General features: G+C 39.9%; 1 protein-coding gene across 1 annotated transcript in view; it reads left to right on the top strand.

Moving 5' to 3' along the window:
* The first annotated feature begins 4,955 nt into the window (after positions 1 to 4,955).
* LOC113055094 (copine-5-like) overlaps positions 4,956 to 26,552 on the top strand; it is a 127,715-nt gene continuing 106,118 nt past the window's right edge. Inside the window, exon 1 of the mRNA XM_026221068.1 lies at positions 4,956 to 5,489. Coding sequence (XP_026076853.1) covers positions 5,380 to 5,489 — 110 coding nt within the window. The 5' untranslated portion in view covers positions 4,956 to 5,379. The remainder of the gene's footprint in view (positions 5,490 to 26,552) is intronic.

Here is a 26,552-nt window from a genome sequence, read left to right as displayed (position 1 = left end):
TCTAAAAAAATAAAGAAATATTGCCACATGATGCCTTTTTTGAATCAATGCAGAGGGCAACATTTTCAGTGAATGACTCTTTAAATCTTTTTGTTTGCCACACAAAGTTATTGTCTGGCTTCTGAATGTTTGTGATATGAGTCACGACGATAAAAGATCCTCTGAAACATCCTAAAAGTAGTCCATGTCAGAGCTTGGCAGGCACAGTCTCCATTCACGTTCATGTGGAAAAGAGATTTATGAATAAAATAAATGAGTTTGGAATGACATATGGGTAAATAAATAAGGTTGAAAACTAGTCTATTAAGCCATTATATGCTTACATTATGTGACTATAGTCTATGAGACTTGCCAGGAGATGCTTAATATGCTCTGGAGGAGACATGACACATGCAGTCAGACATTAGCACAAGCCTTTCATTCATCTCTGCATATCTTGCTGAGGCACATCTGCCATTTTTTGGCAGTCCCACCCATTGGCGGTGGTTCTGAACCCCTCGAGCTGCGGTGCTGAGGAGGTCTTCACTCCCCGTGCTCTCAGGGGCACCGCTGCTTCCTGCGGAGTCTGCCGAGGGGTGATAATGAGAGCCTGTCAGAGGTGGCTTCGCAGTGATCGCTGGGTGCAGAGAGGCCAGGGCTCATTGAGCTCACCGCAGGGGGACCGTCGTCTCTGCTCTGCACTAGACTGTGTGCTCGCTGATGACCCGCTTTCACACAGTCTGCAAGAGGCTTCTCTACTGAAAACAAAGCTGCAGGCTGAGAGTTAAAAAAAAACGAAGCGTGAAAAAGTGTTGGAGAGAGACAAATGGCGATAGAGGAGAGCAGAGTGGAGGAGAGATTTGGATATAACTTAACACTTATTCCAAACTGCATCACACATATGTGCAGTTTACCTATAGTTATCTTTAATTCCAGACCATGTGATGCAAAACATAGAGATGGATGTCAGCATGTCATATGATTTATCTATTCCATTTGGGAAAATGAAGAGAAATTTTCAATGCATTTTTGATTTTTTTTTTATTATTATTTTTTTTTTTTTTTAAAGTATAATACAATAGAAAATAATAAAAAACCTTATTATTACATTTTTTTAATTACATATGCATGCAATTTTAACACAAAAATAGTGAAAATTATATTTGCAGTGCAAGAACTGGTTTTTGCTGCAACTGCTTGTGCTTTTCCTTTTTTATTTTTTATTAATAATAAAAAAACAACATACACAGGTGAAATTTAAAAGTTTAAATATTATTATGCATTAAAATATATTATACATATGATGGATATTATGTATGTACATCTAAAAATCTGTCTTTTTAATTTAGCGCATAATTCCAGTTCATTCTGGCACATTCATAAATTCATAGAGAAGAAAAACAAACAGATTTTAAATTAAGTGCATCAAAGCCTGGATTTTATAGGGAGCAAGCCATTCTTGATCAGACTTGAAATATATACATGATATATACGAGAAGCTAAAGTCAGGTATGGAAAATTTTCTTGCAGTTTGAACAGAAATCGAAGTCATCACTTTGTTCCAAAGTGCAGGTGAGTCTTTACAGGATGGCATGTAACTACATTGTAAAAGTGGCATTTAAAGAGGCAGCCAGTCCATTGATCCAATGCTGTCGATCAACGACACAAACTCAGACCAGCACTCATCCCAATAACTTCTTCCTGTTTCTCCTTAAGTAAACAGAGATTCTGCTTTCCATATGTCATTAGACCAAAGGTTGAAATTTACAGCTGAGGGGAAAAAAACAACAATGAACATCCAGATACGCATGCAAGGAATGCAAAGCATTTTCTTTATAGTAAAGTAATCATTATCCTCTTCATTAAAAGTACAGCGATCTTGCAAAACGCTTGAGATCTAGCACATGGCTCCGCATTTGCAAATTGCTCCCGCCTACGCAAAGCTGTTGTTTGAAGTCTTAATTAAGAGTGTCTTAATTAGTCTTTGTCTTCTTTTTCTTCTTTCTTTTCTCCGTATCCTCCTGCTGACCAGCTGATGGCTTTTTCCAGGGCAGGGCGTTGTAGGATATGTATGCAGAAATCAAATAGGTGGCCATCCCCGTGTATCCACCTATAATCAAACACAACGGCTGAATCAGCACGAACAGGCAGAAGACATTGACCGAAGCGCTGTCAGGCAAATCCACACGGCCATCCTTGTTTCCCTGAAACACGCCAAAGAAATAGATCAGTGCCACAGCTGGGTAGAAAGCTAGGTCTACCATGTTGCCAACTCTCGAGAGCCGTCTCCCGTATGAATGCGTCGCAGCCAGTGGGGGACGTGATATAATGACGGCACTTCCTTCGACCTTTCATCCGGCAGCTGAGGTAAAACATTACCTTCTTGCCGAGATAACATGTGCAGGCATGTTATCAAAGACCGAAGTGCAAGTTCCTCTCCCAACATCAGGAAGCCCCCAGAGAGTGACCTTTACTCTCTAATGGAGTTTGAGAAGGAGCCAACAGCTGCCCGCAGGGCTGCTAGTATTAGCATCAAACACATGAAAGGATACAGCCGAGAGTCCCCAGCTTCCAAAACATGCTTGGATTAGTCTAGCGTACTGTGTTAGGCAGAGATTAGGCCGTAGGAACGGACTGCTTTGAGAAAGTCCTCAACCACCTCTATTCTTCAACGGGGACTGGAAAACAAACTGGTGGGTGGGAAAAAAGATGTAAAAATTGATGTTGGCGGTGGAGATGGAATTTATTCATGAGTGTTTGCCAGCAGTTTGCTCGCAGCTGATGGCCTTTTGAGCTCCTGTGAGCTGATAGATTGTAAGCTTAGACTCCTGTTTAAAAGATGGCACTACAGTAAGATGTGATGTCACACAAATTCTGTCTTAGCGGGATGGGAAGTATAAGCCTGTCTGTATTTGACCCCCTGGACTTTTTCACCCCCGTATTAATCATCTTATCAAGACCTTGCAAGGGTCTTCATTTGGATCTTACCCCTTCAATTCCCTGCATTTAATTGCGCCCAAATAGGCCTATTTCTGGCTCCTTTGACGCAATGTGAGAGAAACACAGTAATTAAAGCCCCAAATCACAGTGAATGGTGCAGTTTGGCTGACATTATGGAAAACATTATTTTTTCCTGTCTTTGTTCTCCGTGGCAGCTTTGCCTTCACATCTGGTGAGTTCACTGGTCCTGCTTACCAGTGCGGTTATCCAGATTCATGTGCCTTCCTCACCCTGGCATTGCCTTCTGATCCCCTAAAGTGTTTTTTGTTGGCACTGGGTGTTAATTAGTATTTGTCACAGGGTCAAAGTTGAATATGGGAATGCACATTGCTGTGTTGTTGAAAGTACCACAAGAGGCTCAATTAGACCTGAAAATCAGAGGCACATCTGTGCATCCTCGTGTCCACCCACTCCCATCCGGATGCCCGCTTGCTTTAGAGTTGCTTTTACAATCATGACTCAGTCGGTAGGGGAAGGGGACGTGAGGGTGGACGTGGTGCCAGTGTGAGTCTGTTTCCATGACCATTGATCTCCAATGTGGCGCCTGCCTCTTACCCAGGAGCTTAAGACCACTCTACTTAAGTCATCCAAGAAAAAGGGATGAAAACGATTGCTTTTGCTTTAAATAGACTTGCATCCTGAGGGAAAAAGATGTGGCTGCAAGGATTGAGACACTACTCACAGCAACAAATGTAGCATGGCAGAACTTTGTGTGAATTTACTGAATTAGTACATGTATTTGTGTGCACTGGTGTTTCTTGGAAATGGTTATTTGGTTCCAAAAAATGCTGATGCAGTCAGAGTACTGAAAATAATAACAATGTGCACTACCTTCCTTTTAAAAGAAAGGGCATGTTAATTGCATGTTTTTTTTCTCCGTTAAAAAGAAACAGATTAGCCACATCATTATTATTATAATGCATAAGAGGTTTTTAAACAAGCATTGAACATTGGGCTTTTAGGCAACAGGAAAAAGTCCAAATAATGGCCAGATGTTCTGTTGTTGAGCTGTTATTCAACACGTCTGCTGAAACATACTGAACTTGTTCACTTTGACTCTTGGGAGCTGTCCACACATGGTGGTGCTGAATTGATACACATTCCTACAATTCTAGGTCAGAGCTTTGCATTTTTACACTAAAACGGAGTGAATTCGTAATGAATCTTTTGATGTTTGTTGGAAAAGTGACTTGATGCTTTTGATTACTAATGTAATAGATAGTGCTATTTAATTTCTTATCACCCTGGTGCATTAATCATGAAATAGAGAAGAAGAAGAAGGAGGAGGAGGAGGAGGAGGAGGAGGAGGAGGAGGAGGAGGAGGAAACCTTAGTGTTACTTTTTACTTAAATACATCATTATAACTATTCCAAATCTCTTTCCCCCTCATATTACGATTGTATTTTGGGAGAATTACACATCTGTCCTCTGCAACAGAGAATAGTGGTGAATATTACAGAGGTACCTCACCACTTTCATCAGCACAGAATCAGACTCAATAGAGGAGTGTTTGCATCAGATGGGGAATCTGCAATAGATTAAAATACAATGTAAATACTAAATAATGGAGGGAAGAACAATATATCCAAGTGTAAGACACGGAGAGGGAATATATATATATATATATATATATATATATATATATATATATATATATATATATATATATATGATCTGGATAGCTCCAACTCTAAATTCTGATTGGATGAGCAGACACACACACACACACACACACACACACGAGCTGAATTCTGCGTTAATGTGCCAAGTTGCTATGGAAACATTATAGCAACTATACGACACATGTTTTAATATAACATAAACTATATTTATTTATTTATTTCATTTTTTTAGAATGATTTATTTAATTCAGATGTTTTTTCAAAACTATTAATAATAATATGTATTAAATGATTAGGTTTGCCCGAGAACACCCCTTCCCCATGATAAAACGTGTAAAAGCACTGACTCCCATGTCGTGTTGATTTCATATATACATTAAAAGGATATCTTTTGGCAAAACATGATTTTATTCAGTTCAACCCCCATTCAGCTCTATAAGGACATCGCCTGAGTAAGTGGAGGTCGCAGTAGTACGCATGGGCGTGTTGGAGATAGTGGGGCAGGGCTGGAGAGCGCTGGATGCTCTTCACGAGCGCACATGTCGAGCGCTTGATGTGCAGAGGAGATCTTTCTCTCTCTGGTGACCACCCGGATCTCCAGAGCAGGTTTAAGCGACTTTTCCCCGACTTTAACGCCATTCAAGTTTCTTGAGTCGTAGGGCGGCTCTTCATTAATACCCTGGCCTTGTTAACTCCGGGTTGGTCCGAGCGGGACCGTGAAAGCGTCCGTGGGGCCAGGCTGCGCGAGCCGTGGACCTGCCCCGAGCAGCGGGCGCTCATGGAGGGAGACATCATGGACAAACTCGGGGACATGGCTTCGGTCTACGAGTTCGACCCGCTGACGGGGAACATCCCCGCCACCAAAGTGGAGATCACAGTTTCGTGCAGGTAAGAAAAAAAAATAAAAATTCCGGCGTCCGCTGTGACCGCGCGCGGCTGAAGGAAAAAGAAATGCGCGTGCGTTTACGCCTCTGCTAGAATAAAACATCATTCAGAATAGACCAGCCTCGTTCATAATGTAATTTAACCAAGAGAAGTTATTTAAAAACTCATACTTCTGTCGGGAATGGCACTTCAATGATTAGAATCTGCAAACGTTGCGTATAATGAAAATATAGCCTAAAAAACTCCGTTTGAAACACTGACAGAACACGTTACATGTATAATCTACTAGAGATTATTTTATTTCATGTATATTTGCACTTGTTTCCAAAGGGATTTTTATGAATTAGGAAGTTTTGGGTACAGTTGCCACTATAGGCAGCCAATGCATGCATGAATAGGAAGTAATGCTGCTTGTTAAAAGTGTTAAAAGTGTTGAACAATTTCTCATTTACTGTAGCGTATGCACAGAATATGCATAAACCAGTATTACGCATTCTACATCTTATTTGCCTCTCGTACTCTCACAAACACAAGACTATTATATTAATTTATTTATGCAAAAGTTCACAAATTATTGGTAGGAATACGTGTATACGCACGTGTTTTTTGTGTCTGGATGCTAGCAGGTCTGTGGTAAATGAATGCATGCACAATGTGCTCTGTTTGCTCTTCTCTCGAATTCATTAGATATTGTTGAAGAGCAGCTGTATTGAGTAGCTGCACTCATTGATTGATTGCCTGCATGTGTAAACACTCTTTCATAACGGAACTGAATATAGATTCAAACTGCTGGGTGACATCTGCATTACTTACTGTCTTTTGTTCTAATGTTGTGTTGGGTAGTAATGGACTAAACCTATCTGGATTATGTAATCAGACTACAAACATATCAAGTTGGTTCTTTAAATTCGTATTTTACTGATCCTGTTCCTAAATTATAAAAGAGCTAACTGAGCCAGATGTTGAAATAAGTTTGGTGGACCTAAATTCGATTTTTGAAAGGGGAGCCGACATGATACCAGCAGCTACTTTGAAGATAGAGCCATCTTGTTCCTCATTTGACCAGAAATAACTTTCAGCGAGACGTGGAAAATATCACAGAAATGCAGTCATTGCCTTCAGAGAATTACAAAAATATATCTACTGAACCACAAACTTTCCTAGCTCTGTAGACTAACTGGAATCAAAGGGCAGTTATTTGGGATTATTACACAAATTTTGGATTAAGATTTTTTTTTAATTTAATGAAATTTTCATTTTTTTTTTCACACAACACCAAATTACATTATCTTGCTATCTTACAATATTAATTTCTGAAGTTTGTAATCAGCTGTATATTATATTTCAGAAGTCAACACTATATTCTTACTATAATCACATACAGAGCAGTGAATTTTCCTTTTAGTTCTTGATTTGTAAATCTCATATGAAGATGTTGATTTATCTGATATCAGCTCAACTTTATCAGCCTAATATTCCATCAACATGCAATATAAAAGAAAACTGATCAGTTGTGTAATGGCGACTAATTTAATATCAAATGTTTCACTCATTCAGATATTTAGTTTTGTGAGCAAAATGGCGTGCAGGAAGTGGCAGACATTTGTTCATTGGTTGAATACAAGTATAAAGACTTTTATTAAAAAATGAAATCTGATTTCCATTGTATAAGAGTGATGATACATGAGGCAGATTCCTAAGGGATGATTAATTGCATTTTAAAGTGCCCCATTATGGATTTTGAAAATTTTCCTTTCATGCAGTGTGTAACAGCTCTAAGTGAATGAAAACATACTGCAAAGTTTTAAATCTGAAAGTGCACCGTATATAAAGTTATTGTCTCTCAAAAGAAAGATTCAACTCTGAATCATTGAAACAAGTCATTTTTAAAACAAATCCCAAGAGTTTCATGTTGACGTTTGCATGAAACATTAACATATTTCCGGCCCACTTGTTGGGCTTTTCCCATTTGTCTGAAAGAAAATGCTCAATTATTCTTTGCCACCGAGCAGCAACCTCCCGCTCTCTCTTGTGAAGCCAACAAGGAAGTGACAAACTGTAATTCATCAACTAGCCGCTAGAGGCTGGCTGCAAAATGGAGTCAATCCCATAGACACCCCATGATAAAATGGCCAACTTTACATCACAAAAAAAAAAAAAAATCATATTTACAGCCTTGTTCAAAAAAATATTTTGGTCTGTATAGCTAATTCATGACAGCTGTGAGGGGGATGACTGTTTTTTTAAACCCATCCGTTTAAACTAATTAAGCCTTATAGATCTGCACATTTAAGGGCGTGAAAGGTGGATTGCCACTGCTGACACTGCCGTTGAGCTAGGTGGGGTGGCTTCAGCAACCATCTCCTGCCTTTTTGCCCATTTTCGATTATCAGGGAGAGACATGTGGTGTTTTTTAGCGTTTTTTGATTAATTATTTTGTATAGTATTTTAAAATATAACGCCAGTACGTCATATTAATTTAATTGCCTGCGAGCTTCTCCTCCTGTCTGTACGGTAATGCGATAGAGAGACGAGTGGTTACGATGCAATCGTTAGCCTATTTTTTACAAAAACTGTTTCTACGGGGCCATAATGTAACATAGAAGGTAATGGAGCCCTTTATACATTGTCGTGTATCTTTAGAAATAAATAATGGACAAACAGAGTCTTTAAACGCCTCAGATGTAAAGTTATTCGCTGTCAAAGTGACGCCAAAATGAATGGGAGTCAATGGGAATGCTAACGCAGGTGAAGTTCTGCTACAAGATGGCGGCACGCGGCCGACTTCAACTTCCGGTCGACTTCCTTGCCGCCTGGTGACATCACAGACACTGCGTCCATGTTTTTATACAGTATGTTTGCCACTAGGTGTCGCTTTTGGAGAGCAAAAAATTGCGGATTCCCCAGTTACGCTATAAACTAAGCAGCACTGTGCTTACAAACGCTGCTTTATCAGGCATTACAGTCATGATGAAATGAGACCAATCAGATCAATCACCGCAAAATAACGTCACACAAAGTAGGGGTTTGGAAAAATGAATCATTGAGTAAATTGTTTGGGAGTCATTGAGCAAGTAAGGTAAAAATAAATGCATATTATAAGACAATGAAAGTGTTTTTTGACCTCACATGCATATCTACCTGTTGTTGGGGACCAAAACCTAAATATGAACGTTTCATTACCCATAATAAGGGCACTTTAAATGAAAATGAATCTGGATAATTGCTATTATTTTGTCCCAGCATGATTTGTCTTGATTTGAAGCTACTTGCAGATAAAGGAAGAGCGATGAGTCGTTTGTACACAGTGATTTATAACTGCCTGCACCTGTGGACCATTTATCCTTTTCTTGTCTACTCCAGCATGTCATTTACAAATAGTGGACGATACTGATTTGTAAGACCCTTTGTGGATAAACTGTGTGTGAAAATACCAATGAATAATAAGTGTGAAATCCTTTGGCTAATCTCCAGTACTCTTTTATTATATGAGTCATAGAAAAGCAGTATTTTATTTTCTCTGATAGCCTGGAGTTACAGAATAATGTTATTTCATCTTTTCTGCAATTTTAACATGCCTAATACAGCACATTGTGAAGTAAAGAGGATCTGGGGATTGACATACGTACTGTATATCAGCCTGAACAGGAGAAAGAGGCATCAACATAAAGGTTTTATGAATCAAGAGCTTGATTTACCCTAGAGACCTCGATTGGCATTCCTGTCACATATTGAGCTGAGAGCTGTTGTCATAAAGTGGCATAGAGGAGGATCAGCAGATTAAATCTATAATGGATTTCACCCAGTTTGCATTCACAGGTCCAGTCAAAAGACTACATTTCATCTGACTGGTCGTGTGACGGTTATGCGATTTGTAAGCTAAATAAAAACCCAGTGTGGGAGTTTGGATCACATGGTGGTCTTTCAATTTAACCTCTTCTATTATCAATGAGATGTGTTCTTTCAGTGCATGTGTCACAATGATGACTTTGGACATAATATGGCAGCGGCAAACTGGAGACATTCAACATTCATGCCACATTAAGAATTCATTTGATTACTTCTATAAATGTAAATATTAATGTTCCCCATAATCTAAAAGACACAACCCACCCACTTTCTTCTTATATAACATATTCGAATCTATAATTGGTGGCTGTTTGGCACGAAGAAACACTTTGAGCTCATCATACAATCCATATAGTTGTGTGAACCGTGCGTCGCTTGCTTGTGAAGAGCACTTCGTTCCTTAGTTTCTTTACTTACTAGACATGTCCTGGATTTAATCGCAAGCTTTAAATTATTCAATACCTTTTTTTTAAAAATGCTTGAAAGGGATGTGGCACAAAGATCAAACTTGTCTTGATTTGTATTTTTGCTTTCGAGAGACTTTTGAGAGACGAGTGGATTGCTGTGATGTTTTTCAGGTGCACTCTGGGGTGTTGCCCCGCTAGCTTTGTTCTTTTATGATTTCATAAATACTTGCTATTTATGTGCATATAAAATGCACAGTCTGTATTTGGCACCAGAGACCGTACCAGTTTTATTACCCGAGATAAACGCAAAAATACCAGCAATATGGATCACTATGCAAAGAATGCTTCCATATTCTATATGCATTGTGGGAGGTGGGATAGTTAATGGTTGATTGCTTCCAGCAGCCAATCACGAGACAAATACTCGTCAGTGTGAAATGTCAGCATGTATCTGGGGACAGATCTCTCAGAGTCATTTCCCTCTCCTGTCGGCTCTTCAAACTACCCAGATACGGTGATTTGCCGTTCTTCTCTGGAGTGTGGAGAAAATAAAAATGATGACCTGTCTTTTGTATGTCATTACTATGATTTTAGAACAATTACCGGGTTCCTCGTTAAAATCCCCTTCACAATGATAAGGCATCAAAAACCTGTCAGAGAAAGCCCCTCATGATGATTTTTCTCACGGCGGGTGAGATAAGGCTGGGATTACTGTAGCTGGATAAGGCGGAAGCCGGATTACACCACACACAGCTCGAGACTTTTCAAGTGCTATCGACAATGGGAATGTCAAACACCCGGTTTCTTTATCAGGAATAATTGCTGTGTGATTCACAGAGATATGCTTTCATCAAAAGCAACACCAAACTGCTTTATTGGCCTTTACTTGAAGTCCATAAAGTTGAACGCATAGTTCCCTCATCCGTGATCTGCCACGGCTTGATCTCTGAGGCCCAGGTCCACATTTGGCCCAGTTTTTCTAGAGAAGATGTATAAAAATATATCTAATAAAATATAATACAATAAAAATATAATTACAATCAATGTAATTCAAAACATCTCCAAATAAGATTGAAAAATGTTAATATTATATTTAATTCAATACGATATTAAAATTATATAATATTATTGTAATATAAAATATAATTTAAAACATCTTTAAAAGATTTTCAAAATATAATATAATATAATATAATATAATATAATATAATATAATATAATATAATATATTTGTGTGCAACCCAATTTTTTTATGCATTAATGCAATAAAATATAATGCAATTGAAATATAACTAATGTTATTCAAATAATAATATATATAATACAATATATATGCATATAATATAATATAATATAATATAATATAATATAATATAATATAATATAATATAATATAATATAATATAATATAATTAAATAACACAATAAATCACATCTACAATAAAAGGCTTTGTTTACATAATATATGTGTGTGTGCTGTGTATATTTACTATCTATATATAGATACACACACATATATTATGTAAACAAAAACATTTATTTTGTTTTATATCATTATAATAATACATGTGTTTTGTGGTTGGTTATCTAACACAGGGATAAACAGGAATTTGAATAAATTATACCTTACTAATTTAAACATATAAAACATGAAAAAAATAATTTCTATAGAGTAGTTTGTGGCTTATCTAGCTAGGTTTTTCCAATAGCTTTCCTGCTAATGAGGTGATTTAGCTAATGCTTTATGCAAAATACTTATAGAACATTTATTCCCCCTGGCGATACCTGGGTTAAGTGCCTTGCACCAGAGGTAATGGTTTATGGATCGCATCTTGTGGGTTTGAACCATCAACAATCATCCAGGGTTGGATCCACTACAAGTTATCCATTGAGCACTGATGCTTCATCTCACAGAACCTCATATTATGCAATAGTTTCTGATAGCTCCTGCCATTTGGTTCAAGGTCCTTTGAGAGTATCCTGAACTCTGGCTTTATTTTCTCCCACATTAAACGGTCTCTCTCCAGTTTGCTTCGCTGGGCAGGTGGGAGCCCCTTCTCTTCGATTTGCACTGCCCTCTGCTAAATACTGAACCGAGTGGGTGGCTTTCAAACTTTTAAGCCTCTCTGCAGATAGTCTGTAAGGAAAAAACTGTCTTTATTTAAAAAAAAAAAAGAGTGAAGAGAGAGAGTTTGAAGCAAAGAGCACGTCTTTGAGGTGAGGAATGTCGACAGCCTGCCCACATTCGACAGTCACTCCAGTGACAAAAACATATTCAAGAGACAATCCGCCATGAAGATGCCCTCCTTTGAAGCACTGAGGAAAAAAACTCAAACCAACAGAGTAAAAAAGATTTCTTGGAACAGAATTGTTGTTGTCGTCGTCGATAAGGATCACAGAACGATTGGTGTTCAAAGCAGAGGACGGTGACAACCTCGGAAACCCCAGCGGAGATCCAGTCCAGCCTGAGCTGTTATGATCACGAGGAACATGGATTTTTCTGATCTTCAGAGGTCTGACCCTTGTTCCCTGTATTCTAACATGTGCAGACACATGACATTTGTCAATCTTGCCTCAGTCTCTCGCAAATAGCTGTTCGGTATGGCTGACTGGAGCTTTTTATTAGTTTTTCTGATGGACGTGGCAGAGATGCCGTAAATAACTTTATCCAATTGTTCATTTTCTTGGTCATGGTTGCCATGCCGGCGGAGAGCCTGAGTTTTCTTCACTCTGATTTAAAGCAGAAGAGCCTCTCTGTTGTGAATCATTTTAGCGACTCAACTCTACTGAGTATTTACTCATATAAGTGATTTTGGAAACCATTCTCTCCAAATCCAGATCAAGTTGGAAGCTAAATTCTATTGAAATAGTTGCGCTGTACTCTAGGTGTGACCTTGCAATGGCTTACTATATTCCATTCAGTTGAAGAAACATTATTGCCTTTTGTACAGAAAAAGCTCGACCCTATTAGTACTGATTTAAGTTTTTAAATCCTGATTCGAGGTAATTGCTAAGTCAAGGTCATAAACATGTCTTGAACACTTTATTTTTGTTTTGTAAAGTATTATCAAGTTATGAGAGAGAGAGAGAGAGAGAGAGAGAGAGAGAGATTAAATGTGTGAATTACCTGAGTCTGTGCATAAACTCTAATAGTGAAACTGTAAGTGTATCAGCTTCAAGAACAGCACGTTTTTACCTCGCTACTGAGAAATGTCATGTAGCTTTTAAGCTGCTGAACTATTATGCTGATAAAATTGTTAGAGAAGCACTAACAACAATTTTCTGTGCGCATGAATGCGCGCGTGTTTTTATATGTGTGTGTTTGCATGGGAGAGAGAGCAGGAAAAAGACAATAATATGTGCTTTCCGTACATAATATAAGGTCATTTTGTGGCAAATTTATTTGTTTTTATCTGATCGTTTACTATACTTATTCGTTTGGTCCGTGACATTGTGGGTCAAAAAGTTTATTTCTGTTTAGTTATTAATTTCTTTGGTGTATCTTTACAAACTTAGTGGTAGTTCACCAAACCTTCATCATTTACTCACCCTCATGTCATTCCAAACCAATTTCTTTGTTCAGTGGAAAATAACTTTTATAAATAAAGCATTTTTTGAGCCATACGATAGAAACCACTGATCAGCAAAAATCCTTAAAACATCATCTTTTTTGGTGTCTTCAGAAAAAGATAGAAAGTCGTACAGGTTTTAATTATATTCATTTTTGGGTGATCTGTCCCTTTAAATGAAGACTGCTGTTATGTAAAAGGTATGTTTGTGCACCAGTCTATAATTACCTATACTGCTATCATGGATTTCAGGTTCACACGCTGCAAACCGTAGAGTTTGAGTAGAGTGTTGAGTAGAGTTTAAGTAGAGTGTTGAGTAGAGTTTGAGTAGAGTGTTGAGTAGAGTGTTGAGTAGAGTGTTGAGTAGAGTGTTGAGTAGAGTGTTGAGTAGAGTTTGAGTAGAGTGTTGGCACTTGCTTCCTGTCCAAGTAGGTGGTTTTTGGCCAGAATAAACTGCAATGTGGATCAGACCTTATGCCAGAGACTAGAGTTTTAATGACTTGTGAACTTCCAGGCATAGTCTGTGCTAATCATTCTTAATCACTAATGGCTCTTTGATGTGCTTCCTTAATTTGTGACAAAACGAGTTGCTTTTTCAAACATCTTTCTTTTTCTCTGATATCCAATTGAATCTCTTCCTTTCTCTGTCAAAAAAAAAAAAAAAAAAAAAAAGGATCTGCCTCCTGTTCTTTGTGGCTAAATTGACCAGACGCGACTGTCCGCGTGGACTCTTTCTCTAGCTGATAAATGCTCCGGGCCGAGCAAGAAGACCGTGAAACTGAAAGGAATGCCGACTCTGGTGGCAGAATTGGATGTGTGTGGGACTCCTGTGCTTCTGTCTGTCTCATCACATTCACACACACTCTCACACTCACACACACCTGACTGAGAGCTAGTGGAGCATAGAGGGACCTGGTTATATATGGAGACTGCCTCAAGATCACCAAAGAGACAGGTCCGGTCAGGAATACAAGAAAGATGGTCTCATAATGAGTCTCAGAAGTTATAATTACATTTACTGGTGGATGAAAGGAGTTTGACACCGTTGGGCTTTAAACCAGTGATGTGGTTCAGCTAGTTTAAATTTAGTGAAAGGACTTCAGCAAAATAAAAAAAAATATTTGGAGGGATTCAAATTTATTTACTTACCTTCATGTTGTTCCAAACCTGTATGAATTGCTTTCTTTTGTGGAACACAAAAGAAGATATTTGAAGGATGTTGGTAACCAGTGTTCGTGACCTTTGTGCACATAAACATCGAAAACAAACAAATAAATCAAAATAATAGTAATAAAATAAAGACAATGAACAATATTTAGACATTTCTCAGAATTTGTTTTATCTTCCACAGAAGAAAGAAAATCATGCAGTTTTAGAATGACATAAAAGTAAAAAAAAAAAATGAGGAAAGAATTCTCATTTTTGGGTGAGCTACGCTTTTGAATAAAAAAGTGAAAGTCACAACATTTGCTAAGTATGCTCACCCATACTCAGAATTTGTGCTCTGCATTTAACCCATCCAAGTGCACACACACACACACACACACACACACACACACACAGCAGTGAACACACACCCGGAGCAGTGGGCAGCTATAGATCCAGCACCCAGGGAGCAACTGGGGTTCAGTGCCTCGCTCAAGAGCACTTCAGCCGTGGGTATTGAGGGTGGAAGAGAGCACTGTTCATTCACTCCTCTCCACCTACAACTCCTGCCAGCACCGAGACTTGAACCTGCAACCTTCAGGTTACAAGTCCAACTGTAACCATAAGGCCACAGCTGCCCCTGATGGTTGAATTAAAATAATCCGGTGTTTCGGACTCTTTCATTTGAAAACATTTACAGTGCAAAAAGTCTATCCATCTATTCCCCAAACTACTCGTTTAATATTAATCAATGAATTATATTATTGAATAATATAATTAATTGCTAATTATATTATGCATTACATTAATATATCACACATATTGTAAAATAAATAATGAAATAAACTTCTATACTTAATCAGTTTTTTATTTAATAAGGTTGTCAGATTAGTTTAATTAGTAATTCATTATTTAATATTATCCATGCATTATATAACCAGTTGTATTAATTGTTATGTTGTACATTATATTAACATATTACACTAAATAATTATAAGGTAAATAATGGGGAATATAAAATTATTTCTGAAGGTTTTTTTTTTTTTTTTCTCTGTAGTAGGGTTGTTAGTTTAATACATTATATGAATGTATTATTAAAATATTATATTAATTAAATATATTACATTTTATTACTTATAAAAGGAATAATGACAAAAAACAACAAAAGTAATGAAAACAAATTTTCATGTCTCTGACCTGTTCATAAATGAAGTATAAATACATCTTTCTATACCATCATAGCTAATGAAGTACCACCTCAGTTATATGGATCTAAAACAATGGACTGCTAAAGCCAATTTATATTCAGTGCCAACTATTTTAATCATCTAAATAATGCAACACACCATTCAAAAATATATGAATATTTGAAGTAGGGCAAATTAAAATGTCTCTTTCACTATTTATCATAAAAGGAGGCACTAAATGTCACTGTCAGGGTTTGCAAGGGAGGAACTCAAGTGCAGACAGGATTCAACACAAAAGGGTTTATTAAATACAAAAAGGGAAAACAAAAACCCACGAGGGGGAAAACAGGACTAGGGCAGATACAACAAATACTAAACAGGACTGATCAGACAAGATAAACAAAGACTCAAAACTAGAGAACACTAACTACAAATAACACTCACGGTTATACAGGGACTTCAGAGGTACAATCACAAGTGTAGAACACATAAGTAGTACACACATCACAGGTGAGGAACACAATGAACCGACGCAAGACAGAGCACACTAGGAAAGCTAAATAGGGGGAACAATCAAGACACGACAGGTGGCACAGATGGGACAATCAAGACACGACTAGGTTAACAAGGGGGGCGGGGCAAGGGAACGAGACAACACAAGCACATGGCCCAAAGACAAGGCCATGTGCTTGAACACAAAACACGGGTCTGTCATGATCCTGCCTCAAGACTAGGAAAAATCAAGGACACGAGGGCAGAATCATGACAGAACCCCTCCCTTAAGGAGCGGCTTCCAGACGCTCCTCAAGGGAACATCAAACACGGGACATGACTGACATGACAGACTGGGACACAGACACAAACCAACAGGACATGACAAATAACAACAAAGGCAAACATGAGTACACAACGGCAGGGTTGGGGTGACAAATCAAAAAAAAACAAACAGGGAAGGGGAGGGGGCGGGACCACAAAGTTCATGGGGGACAGACCAGGGTGGGTGGGAGGGGTAGGAATCCTAGGAGGACAGGACGAAGGCTGACGACGGGGGGTACGGGCAGGTCTGGGTGGTGAGGGACGGGGAGGGGTCTCGGGACAACTGACAGGGGACATGACAGGACCAGACAAGGGACGCGGGACAACACTTACGGGACGCGGGGAGACGACATCTACTGGACACGGGGGGACCACATCAACAGGACACGGGGAGACCACATCTACTGGACACGGGGGGACCACATATACTGGACACGGGGGGACCACATCTACTGGACACGGGGGGACCACATCTACTGGACACGGGGGGACCACATCTACTAGACACGGGGGGACCACATCTACTAGACACGGGGGGACCACATCTACTAGACACGGGGGGACCACATCTACTAGACACGGGGGGACCACATCTACTGGACACGGGGGGACCACATCTACTGGACACGGGGGGACATTAACGGGACACGGGGCCACATCAACAGGACACGGGGCCACATCAACAGGACACGGGGCCACATCAACAGGACACGGGGCCACATCAACAGGACACGGGGCCACATCAACAGGACACGGGGAGACAACGGCTGGACATTTGGGACTTCTGGGGACAGGGTCAGGGGACAAGACAGGACTGACGGGGATTTCTAAAATTTGGACAAGACGGGACAAATAATCAGAAAATGCTTTAGCAGCTAGGACAATTGGCATCTCCTTATGAGATGAAACCGACTGTACAAGAGTCTTTGCTGCAGAGTCGGCCGCGGCTCTCTCCTCCGCTCTCACGACTGCCGACTTGCATACAGCTTTCTTTCCCGGCTCGGGCACGCTAGCGCTCACCGCTGCTGACTCGGACACGCTCACTGCTGCTGGCTCGGGCACGCCAGCGCTCTCCGCTGCTGGCTCGGGCAAGCTCACCGCTGCTGGGTCGGGCACGCCAGCGCTCTCCGCTGCTGGTACGGGCACGCCAGTGCTCTCCGCTGCTGGCACGGGAGGAAACGGGGTCACAGGACCGGCAGGCCCCCTCTTCCTCCTCTTCCTCCTTGGGCGCGGTGCAGAGACCACAGCTGGGTCAGAGGCGGGTTGGGGGAGTTCGGTCTCTGGCAGGGCTGACTCCGACGATTCCGAGGCAGACTCCCACGATAACCGTCTCCCTCGCTTCCCGGGGAGACCGACGGGTGTGGGAGGCACCTCAGGACTCGGTGAGGGATGTGCCTGATCCCCCAGAGTGGCCACGGCCAGGATACGACCCTCTGGAACCGTTGGCAGCTGGGTAGGTGGGGACCTCTGGGGCTCCTCCTCTCGCCCGCTCGCTCCGGAACGACCTCCCCTGGTCCCCCGGAACACCACAAGGCGAGAGCCCTCAAAACAATCTCGCTTGCTGGCTGACAACATCCAGTATTGCCTCCTGTCTGCTGAGTTCCCTTTCGGTCGGTTCATTCTGTCAGGGTTTGCAAGGGAGGAACTCAAGTGCAGACAGGATTCAACACAAAAGGGTTTATTAAATACAAAAAGGGAAAACAAAAACCCACGAGGGGGAAAACAGGACTAGGGCAGATACAACAAATACTAAACAGGACTGATCAGACAAGATAAACAAAGACTCAAAACTAGAGAACACTAACTACAAATAACACTCACGGTTATACAGGGACTTCAGAGGTACAATCACAAGTGTAGAACACATAAGTAGTACACACATCACAGGTGAGGAACACAATGAACCAACGCAAGACAGAGCACACTAGGAAAGCTAAATAGGGGGAACAATCAAGACACGACAGGTGGCACAGATGGGACAATCAAGACACGACTAGGTTAACAAGGGGGGCGGGGCAAGGGAACGAGACAACACAAGCACATGGCCCAAAGACAAGGCCATGTGCTTGAACACAAAACACGGGTCTGTCATGATCCTGCCTCAAGACTAGGAAAAATCAAGGACACGAGGGCAGAATCATGACAGTCACACTATGCCCTTGTTGCTCATTTAGTGCAATCTATATGAATCCAATTAAAATGACACAGTGACTAATCCAGATGTTACAAACTTAGGGCTGAGGTGATATTGAAGCACACGTGCAACGCCTAATTAGCATTGAGCGTTGGGATGATTGATTGTCTTGTAGTTGAGCCTAAATTCGCTGGTTCTGGTTGTCTCAACCAACCTGCTTGTTGAAATATGTCATTTTGGCTGGCAAAACTATGTTCACTAATGGTCATTTTCATTCTGGGCAACATATGTTTCCTGACAGGCCTCATCACGCGAGCCGTCGCCGTGTTCCCCCTAGCTTGATGATGAATTAGCACCATTAGGTTTTGCTTTATTAGAACGAATGCACTTGCCAAGGCAGAACATGATGGGTACAGCTGTTAAACACCAGTGAGCTTAGGAACATCCTGTTATTTTCGGATTGTATCAAGTCAATTGCTTGGAATTGCATTTTGTGGCCATTTTGGATGCTGTACAAAATTTAATGGTTGGACTTCTGCATGTCTTTTCTGTCCACTGCTTGGAGTTCAAGATTTGATTTGTGACATTATATTAGTCAGATATATGTAAATATGTTTTTATTGCTGAGAGATCTGAAGTTAGTCCCTCACAGGTTTTGACAGCAGTACCATAGAAGATCCATTCTGGGTTCCCCAAAGAACCTCTCAGTGAACGGTTAAGATACATTTTTTTTTCTTAATGCGCATTTTATTAATCTAAAGAACCATTTTCAGCTATAACGAACCTTTAGTGCAATAGAAAGGGTCTATGCATGTTTAATGCTCTTAATGGAACCATAGATGCCAATAACGAACATTGTAAGAGTGCTGTGTTGGGATCTTGGGTGAACAATTTCCTGAAGTGCTATCTCTTTATTCTAAATGTCATGTAATCAGATATTCATTTAATGTCTTTCCAAAACAAGAGAAGTATTGCACACAGTAAGTAGGGTATGTAACTTTTGTCCTACTCCACTAGAAGAAATATCCTTCAGGGATGTAGTAGTCTAGAGACACATAAATGTCATGTTTGAGAAAAAACTTGATGAACATTAGGTAATATGTATGAATGTGCAATACATAGCTCATAGGATCCTGGAAGATACAACTCATAAAATCCCAAATACGTACTGTATATCATTCAAACAATATGTTTTACTTAAGTACTCTACATATAAAAAAAAAAAAAATGCTGATCATTTTCCACTCTTGCCTGTTTAAGGGTTAAATCTGAATGTGATTCAGCAGTGTCATGGTCAGAACAAAAAGCCTCCAGAAATCCTCCAAAGCACAGCGGTGCAGTTCACACACTCGAAAGATTGCTCAGATAAAAGCTTTTGTGTAAAGCGCTTTTTTTTTCAGTTGAGTTTAATATAAGATGAAATTTCAGTCCACAAGAATGTTTTATAAATGAGACTCGTGGGCTGGAGATATGTGGCATGGATTTATGAGTGAGTAAGTGAGAAAGAGGGAGGGAGGGAGACCGAAAGACAGCGACAGCAAAAATGGGGAAATAGGGGGGTTGTAGAGTCAAGATAAGAGTTGTAATAGTAGCTGGGGCCAGGGGTTATAGAAAAAAAAACTCAGAGAGCCCGCGCTAGACCCTTAAAACAGATTCATGGAAAAAAACCTTGGAGGACAAGACAAGACAAGCATTCTTCAGAGAGCTGGAGCTCTGTTTGAAGACACTGTGCAGGAAAGCACTTGGCAGGTGCTGTAGAGATGTTTCCGCCATACGCTTTGCTGCACTTCTGTTCTGCGACCCATGCCTCATTCTTTAAGCATACAAAGCTGTAGTGCTGAGGCAACCCATAAGGCTGTGCATGTACGACCAATTCTGCATCAGTGGGTTTGATGACAAGAACCATCAAAGTGATTGTTTCTTTCTTCTGTAGAAGACCAAAGAGGATGCTTTTAATAAGTCCTGGTTGATTTTTTCCATACAATAAATGTGTACTTTCAAGATTCAAAATTAATGCAAAATACGCTTGCTATCTGTCCTTTTTTAGTTTAAACAGTGGAGGTTTTAAATACCTTGTCCACCATACCACTAGTGTTGACGTACCACATTACAATTAACATAAGTTATGTAATCGGATATATATATATATACAGTGCAGACCAAAAGTTTGGACACACCTTCTCATTCAAAGAGTTTTCTTTATTTTCATGACTATGAAAATTGTAGATTCACATCGAAGGCATCAAAACTATGAATTAACACATGTGGAATTATATATGGAATTATATACATAACAAAAAAGTGTGAAACAACTGAAAATATGTCATATTGTAGGTTCTTCAAAGTAGCCACCTTTTGCTTTGATTACTGCTTTGCACACTCTTGGCATTCTCTTGATGAGCTTCAAGAGGTAGTCACCTGAAATGGTCTTCCAACAGTCTTGAAGGAGTTCCCCGAGAGATGCTTAGCACTTGTTGGCCCTTTTGCCTTCTGTCTGTGGTCCAGCTCACCCCTAAACCATCTGGATTGGGTTCAGGTCCGGTGACTGTGGAGGCCAGGTCATCTGGCGCAGCACCCCGTCACTCTCCTTCTTGGTCAAATAGCCCTTGATTCCTTCAGTGTGACTCTACAATCTTCATAGTCATGAAAATAAAGAAAACTCTTTGAATGAGAAGGTGTGTCCAAACCTTTGGTCTGTACTTTATATATATATATATATATATATATATATATATACAAGAAGAAGAAATGAGATGCACAGGCACTTCTGCCTTCAGCTGGAGGCTTATCAATTTTACTTTTGGTGTGAAAGGGCCTTTACAATTACCAAAAATATTAATAATTAAAGTATCATAAAAGTAGTCCGCATGACTTCTTCCAGTGCTATATTCCAGTGATTTTCTACATGCCAGATCATAGCTTTGTGTGACGAATAGCCTGAAACTTAAGTAATCAATCAGTTAGCAAGTCCTGAGTGGATTATCTAGGTCAGTTATGTATTCTGAATCACTTAATTGGAAAGATCCATCTCTAAAGAATGAATCATTCAGTGGTCACTCCGTATGTCACATGACAATGACAACATAAAGAACATATTTCATACATTCAGAAGATACTTTTTTATGCAATTCAGATGTAGTCCATAATAATGTTTCATTCAATGCCTGAATCATCTTGACAGGCCAATTTTCAATCACTTTTGTCAAAAAAAAAAAAAAAATGTCTTGAAAATGTCAAGATTTTACATTTTGTCTTCCATGGATGAAAGAGAATGGCATGGGTGAGTGAATAATGACAGATTTTAAACTATACAGTTAAAGTTGTTGCTTGTTAGCTTTAAACGAGATGTGGTGTCACTTTCTTCCTCCAGAGAGTTGTCCCACCACAGTGCTGCAGTGATACATCCTGCAATAGGCACCTCTGACATTCCACATACTGCATGGAAAGCCCTGGAGGGGCCGCTGGCCGGAGTGAATAATTAAATAGATGGTGGGAAAAGCGTACTGTGCAGGCATCCAGATCGATCCAGAGAGCCCCTGCTCTGTTTGCATCATTTGGGTTTCCATTGCCGGGCACACATCAAGTTTTTTTATTAAACGGATGAAAGCCAATTAGGCCTCAAGGCAACCCTGCCCCAACCACCACCACAGACTGCACCACAGGATTGATTCATTCTGACCTGGGATGCTTGGAAAGAAAACTCAGCATTAGCATGCAGAGAAGAGGATGAAGAATTCCCAGATGGCGTCCCAACTTAAAGCATGCAGACTCTAGAGGTTTTCCAAAAACGGCGGGGACATGACTGGACTGGAAGATTGTCTACACTTCAAGAAAAATCATTTTAACTGAAATATTATGAAATACAGCATATAACTGGCACTGGTCTCTCTTGAGAGCCGGGACATAATTGCTTCTGGGATTGGAGAGGTTTTGTTGTTGTTGTTGTTGGAGCAAATTGTATCTATCCAGTATCCTTTATAAGAGGCTGCCCCGACAAAAAGCCTGTTCTTGTTACACGTAATCAGTCACGCACTAAGGACCTCAGATATCAATTCCAATCTATACGTTAATAAAGAAATCATTTGAGTGATAGCAATAAGCAGACATCGCCATATGCTGCTGTTTTTCTTGTCCGGATATAACACGCTGCTACATATGCAAATCATTTGCATTTTAAATCTCAAAGGCTGCTATAAAGATGCTGTCTATTGTGGTTTGCATCCAAGATGAAACTTGAGAACTTCAGCTTGTGTGGGTGTATCGGCACAATGAGTTCATCTGAAAGTGTTGCAATCAAAGTGCATCATGTTATGATGCAGTCAGGCGTTATTTATGTTGACGTCGATCTGCGCTGACAAACAGGGTGTTGACAGCATTCATTGTGCTGATGGCGCCTCTCTGGACACGCTCTCTTCTGTGCTGCTCACTCTCATTGTTCTCAGTCCTTTGATGTTTCATTTGTCTGATGAGGAGAAGACTCAGTCAGTCCCTTTATTTCAGAAGTAAGCGACGTTCAATGCTCTGTTCTGTTGTTGGATTTTCTGAATCTTCCACTCTTGACTCAGATTTCATACTCTACACCTCATTTTGGGTTTTAACGTCATTTCGACAGATCCTACAGTACTGTGATAACATCAGTTTCGAGGTTGTCATGGAAACCCATTAAATCACTTAGAGAGATGTTTGATGTGAGCAAGCCAGTGCTTTTGCTGGAGAGCATGGGGGATTTTTTTTTTTTTTTAATTGCGTTAAATGTTTTAAGTTTGCAAAACTATTACAGCAATAGAAAGACCTTGCATGATGGACTACTATGAGGATTAATCAGTTTTGGAACTCAACAATGTTTTCTGGCATCGTGACTCCACCTACAGTGAACTCCCATTGGTCCAAAATCCCTCTCCAAATAACTGTATTGCAAGTCAACATTAAAATGGACCTTGTTAATAAGCAGTATTAAAAGACATGAACTTACTGTGAATAAAACACCTGTGAAATGACTTTTGCATCCCTCCTGGTTCAGCCACAGCATTAAGTTCTTGTGTGTGCAGCTTCAGTATTTTTTGGGTCGATGTTACACAGTGTCTTGTCTTCCTGTCTCATGCTGCTTAACAATTCCTTTAATTCCCACAACTGATTTTCCTGCTGTTGCAGAACTCTCTTATAGTGTGTGTCAGGACCCATGTCAATTCATCTTGTGTTTTTACTGAGCAGTGGTACCACATGTTCCCGGTTTGGGCTGTAACAGCTTTAATTTCTCCTATCTGAACTTTCTCTAGTATCATGACGGTTGCAAGTAAAAAAAAAAAGTGGTGTATTTGTAAATGTTTCTACAAAACCTCACTGGAGCAGAACATATATATTGCATGTGAAAGCGTAGGTTTAATTCATGCTAGCGATGGGAAGTCTGGTTATTTTCCACTAACTACTTCTTTCTGACAGTTTGTTCTAATGAACTGGTTCAAATAACCAATTCACCAGTTTGTTTATGTAATAATGTAATGACATCACATAGACGCCATGTTTTTTATTAAAGCACACAATGATGTGAAACATAGATGTTTTACGTGTCTAGAACATATAAAGTGAATCAACTAGTCTTTATTATTCGGTGAACTGACTCATCAAGTTCACAAATAAATATTTTTTTTTTAAAAAGTACCAATTCAAATCCGGATCCGGATGTCAGTAGTACATGCATTGGCGCATGGAAACAGGGTAGAAGATGCAGAGAAAGACTTGGTGACCCAATATAAAGGGAGCCGAAGGGGACCGTTATTCAGAAGGCATTGTAATCAGCACTATATTACAACCCTCCACCACCCAACTCAGGGTCAAATCACTGCCCCCCTCCCCTTAAATGGAGCTCCATCTCCGAGATATCACGGGTCTTTCGCTCAACAGCTTCTCTTTCAGCCAGCTGGCCTGTACAGTGGGCATTATCTACAGCTCTGGGACTAAAATAGTACTCTAATGGAGCACATAGAGCTCAGGCCTCTTTGTCCTCTCTAACTTCGCTGCTCAGGTGGTTTTGAGCAGGGGGCTGACAGTGGTGATTGGAGGCACTTTAAGGGCAGGAACGGGCACTCCTAGATCCTGTGTCTCTAGTGTGTGTTCCCTGTGGGGTGTATGTTCGTGTTAAAATGCCAGGGGAGCTGAATAGATCTTTGTTGGAGAGAAAAAAGGGGTTGCAGCAGGAAAAAGGCCTGTTTTATGTTGCATATCGCAAATCAAATCCGCAAGAGAGCCCAGCATGTGCATTGACCAAGGTCGTATACTGTACATAGGCTCATTTGAAATGCCAAAAGTAGACGTGAGTAGGCGTCTTTATTAGGGAAGGAGTGAAATAAGTGCAGTCAGGATGGACAGTTCTTACTTTTGGTAGTGAATTAGTTGATGCAATTGGGTAAAAGTGCAATTGTGATTCATGGGTTTTGCTAATAAATTGGATATAATTTAAATTGTTACTTTTATATGAAAATAAATGATGACCAAGTCGCCCAAAGTACAAGTTGTTTAATTTCACCCCAAAGATGTATTTCCATCCATTTTTAGTTTAACAAATGACAATTATTTTATTATTATTATTTTTTTAAATAAGAAATATGCCAACAATCACATATTCCCTAAAGAAGATAGTAAAGTAAAAAAAAAAATCTAACATTTTATAAGTGAACAAAACTTCAAATTTAAACCAATGAGCATTAAAGGAATAGTTCACGCAGAAATCACCTTCAGGCCATCCCAGATACTGAGTTTGTTTTCTCATGGTAACAGATTTTTAGAAATGTAGCATTGCCTCACTTGCTCACAGTGAATGGGTGCCATCAGAATGAGATTCCAAACAGCTGATACAAACATCACAATAATCCACAAATAATCCACACAATTAGTTAGAACCCTGGCACTGACTCTTTTCAGTTAAGCAGGATTGCCGGAGTAGCAGCAAAAATTAGCAAAAAAATTAATAAAATAAACTCAAGGTGGAAGTATTCTCATGGGTAGGGTGGCCACATGCACCATTCATACGGGACACGTCCTGGTCAGGATTTTAATATTGCCTGAAACATCCAAGGCAGTTTGACCAATAACATGCAGGTATTGTACATAATCGACCAATCGTGCCGCTGTGCTTGACAATGTGAGGTCTACATGTAACGATCAAAGCAATGCAAATATGCGCACGTGTTCATTCGCTTGACTTCAAGCATCACTGCACACCGATCGAAAAAGACACCAAAGTATGTGCGAGAGCGATTTGAAAGCACAAGGAGCCGTCTGCTCTGCTCTCTATAGCTCTCATGAATGTCGATGAACGATCAACCTGCACAGTGCAGACAGCCAATACCTGGATATTTTAGGCAATTTTAAAATCTTGGCCGGGATGTGTGCCGTATGAATGGCAGATACAGCCACCCTACTCATGGGTGATTTTTAATTAAGTTTATAATGTGAGTGAATCCTGGAGAGTGAGATTTGGTTATCAAATCCAAAGAGCTTGCAAAATAACATTATGAGTACAAATTTCCTATGGTGTTTAAGGATTTTCAGGAGCCCATTAAGCGCATAATATTTCAGTGTCATTTTTGGGTTTTTTTTGTGTCGTTACATGCACATTAGACATCTAGTTAATCATGGCTAATTACAGGACTCGCTCCCTGAGGGGAACTTTACTGAGACAAAAAGCAGCAGAAAAATGCAATTCTTAAGAGGAAGTAAACAGTGGGAGCAAAACATGGCCTCCCACAGATCGTTTCAACTGTCTACATCACAAATTTGATCACACATAGCCCCCGCATTCACACTTATATATACAGAACTCCACAAAAACAGAAAGAAAGACGTGATATTCAGAGATTGTGGGTGTGTTTGCTGTCAGTTATTGGTTATATATGCTAATCTTTCACATTTATACTGAGGTCAACATGTAGAACATTTTAAAAACATGTTTCCTCCAGTGA

Source organism: Carassius auratus, chromosome 36 (assembly GCF_003368295.1).
Source record: "Carassius auratus strain Wakin chromosome 36, ASM336829v1, whole genome shotgun sequence".
NCBI lineage: Eukaryota > Metazoa > Chordata > Actinopteri > Cypriniformes > Cyprinidae > Carassius > Carassius auratus.
The sequence above is the reverse complement of the archived record's forward strand: the minus strand, read 5'-3'. Positions and strand labels throughout refer to the sequence as shown.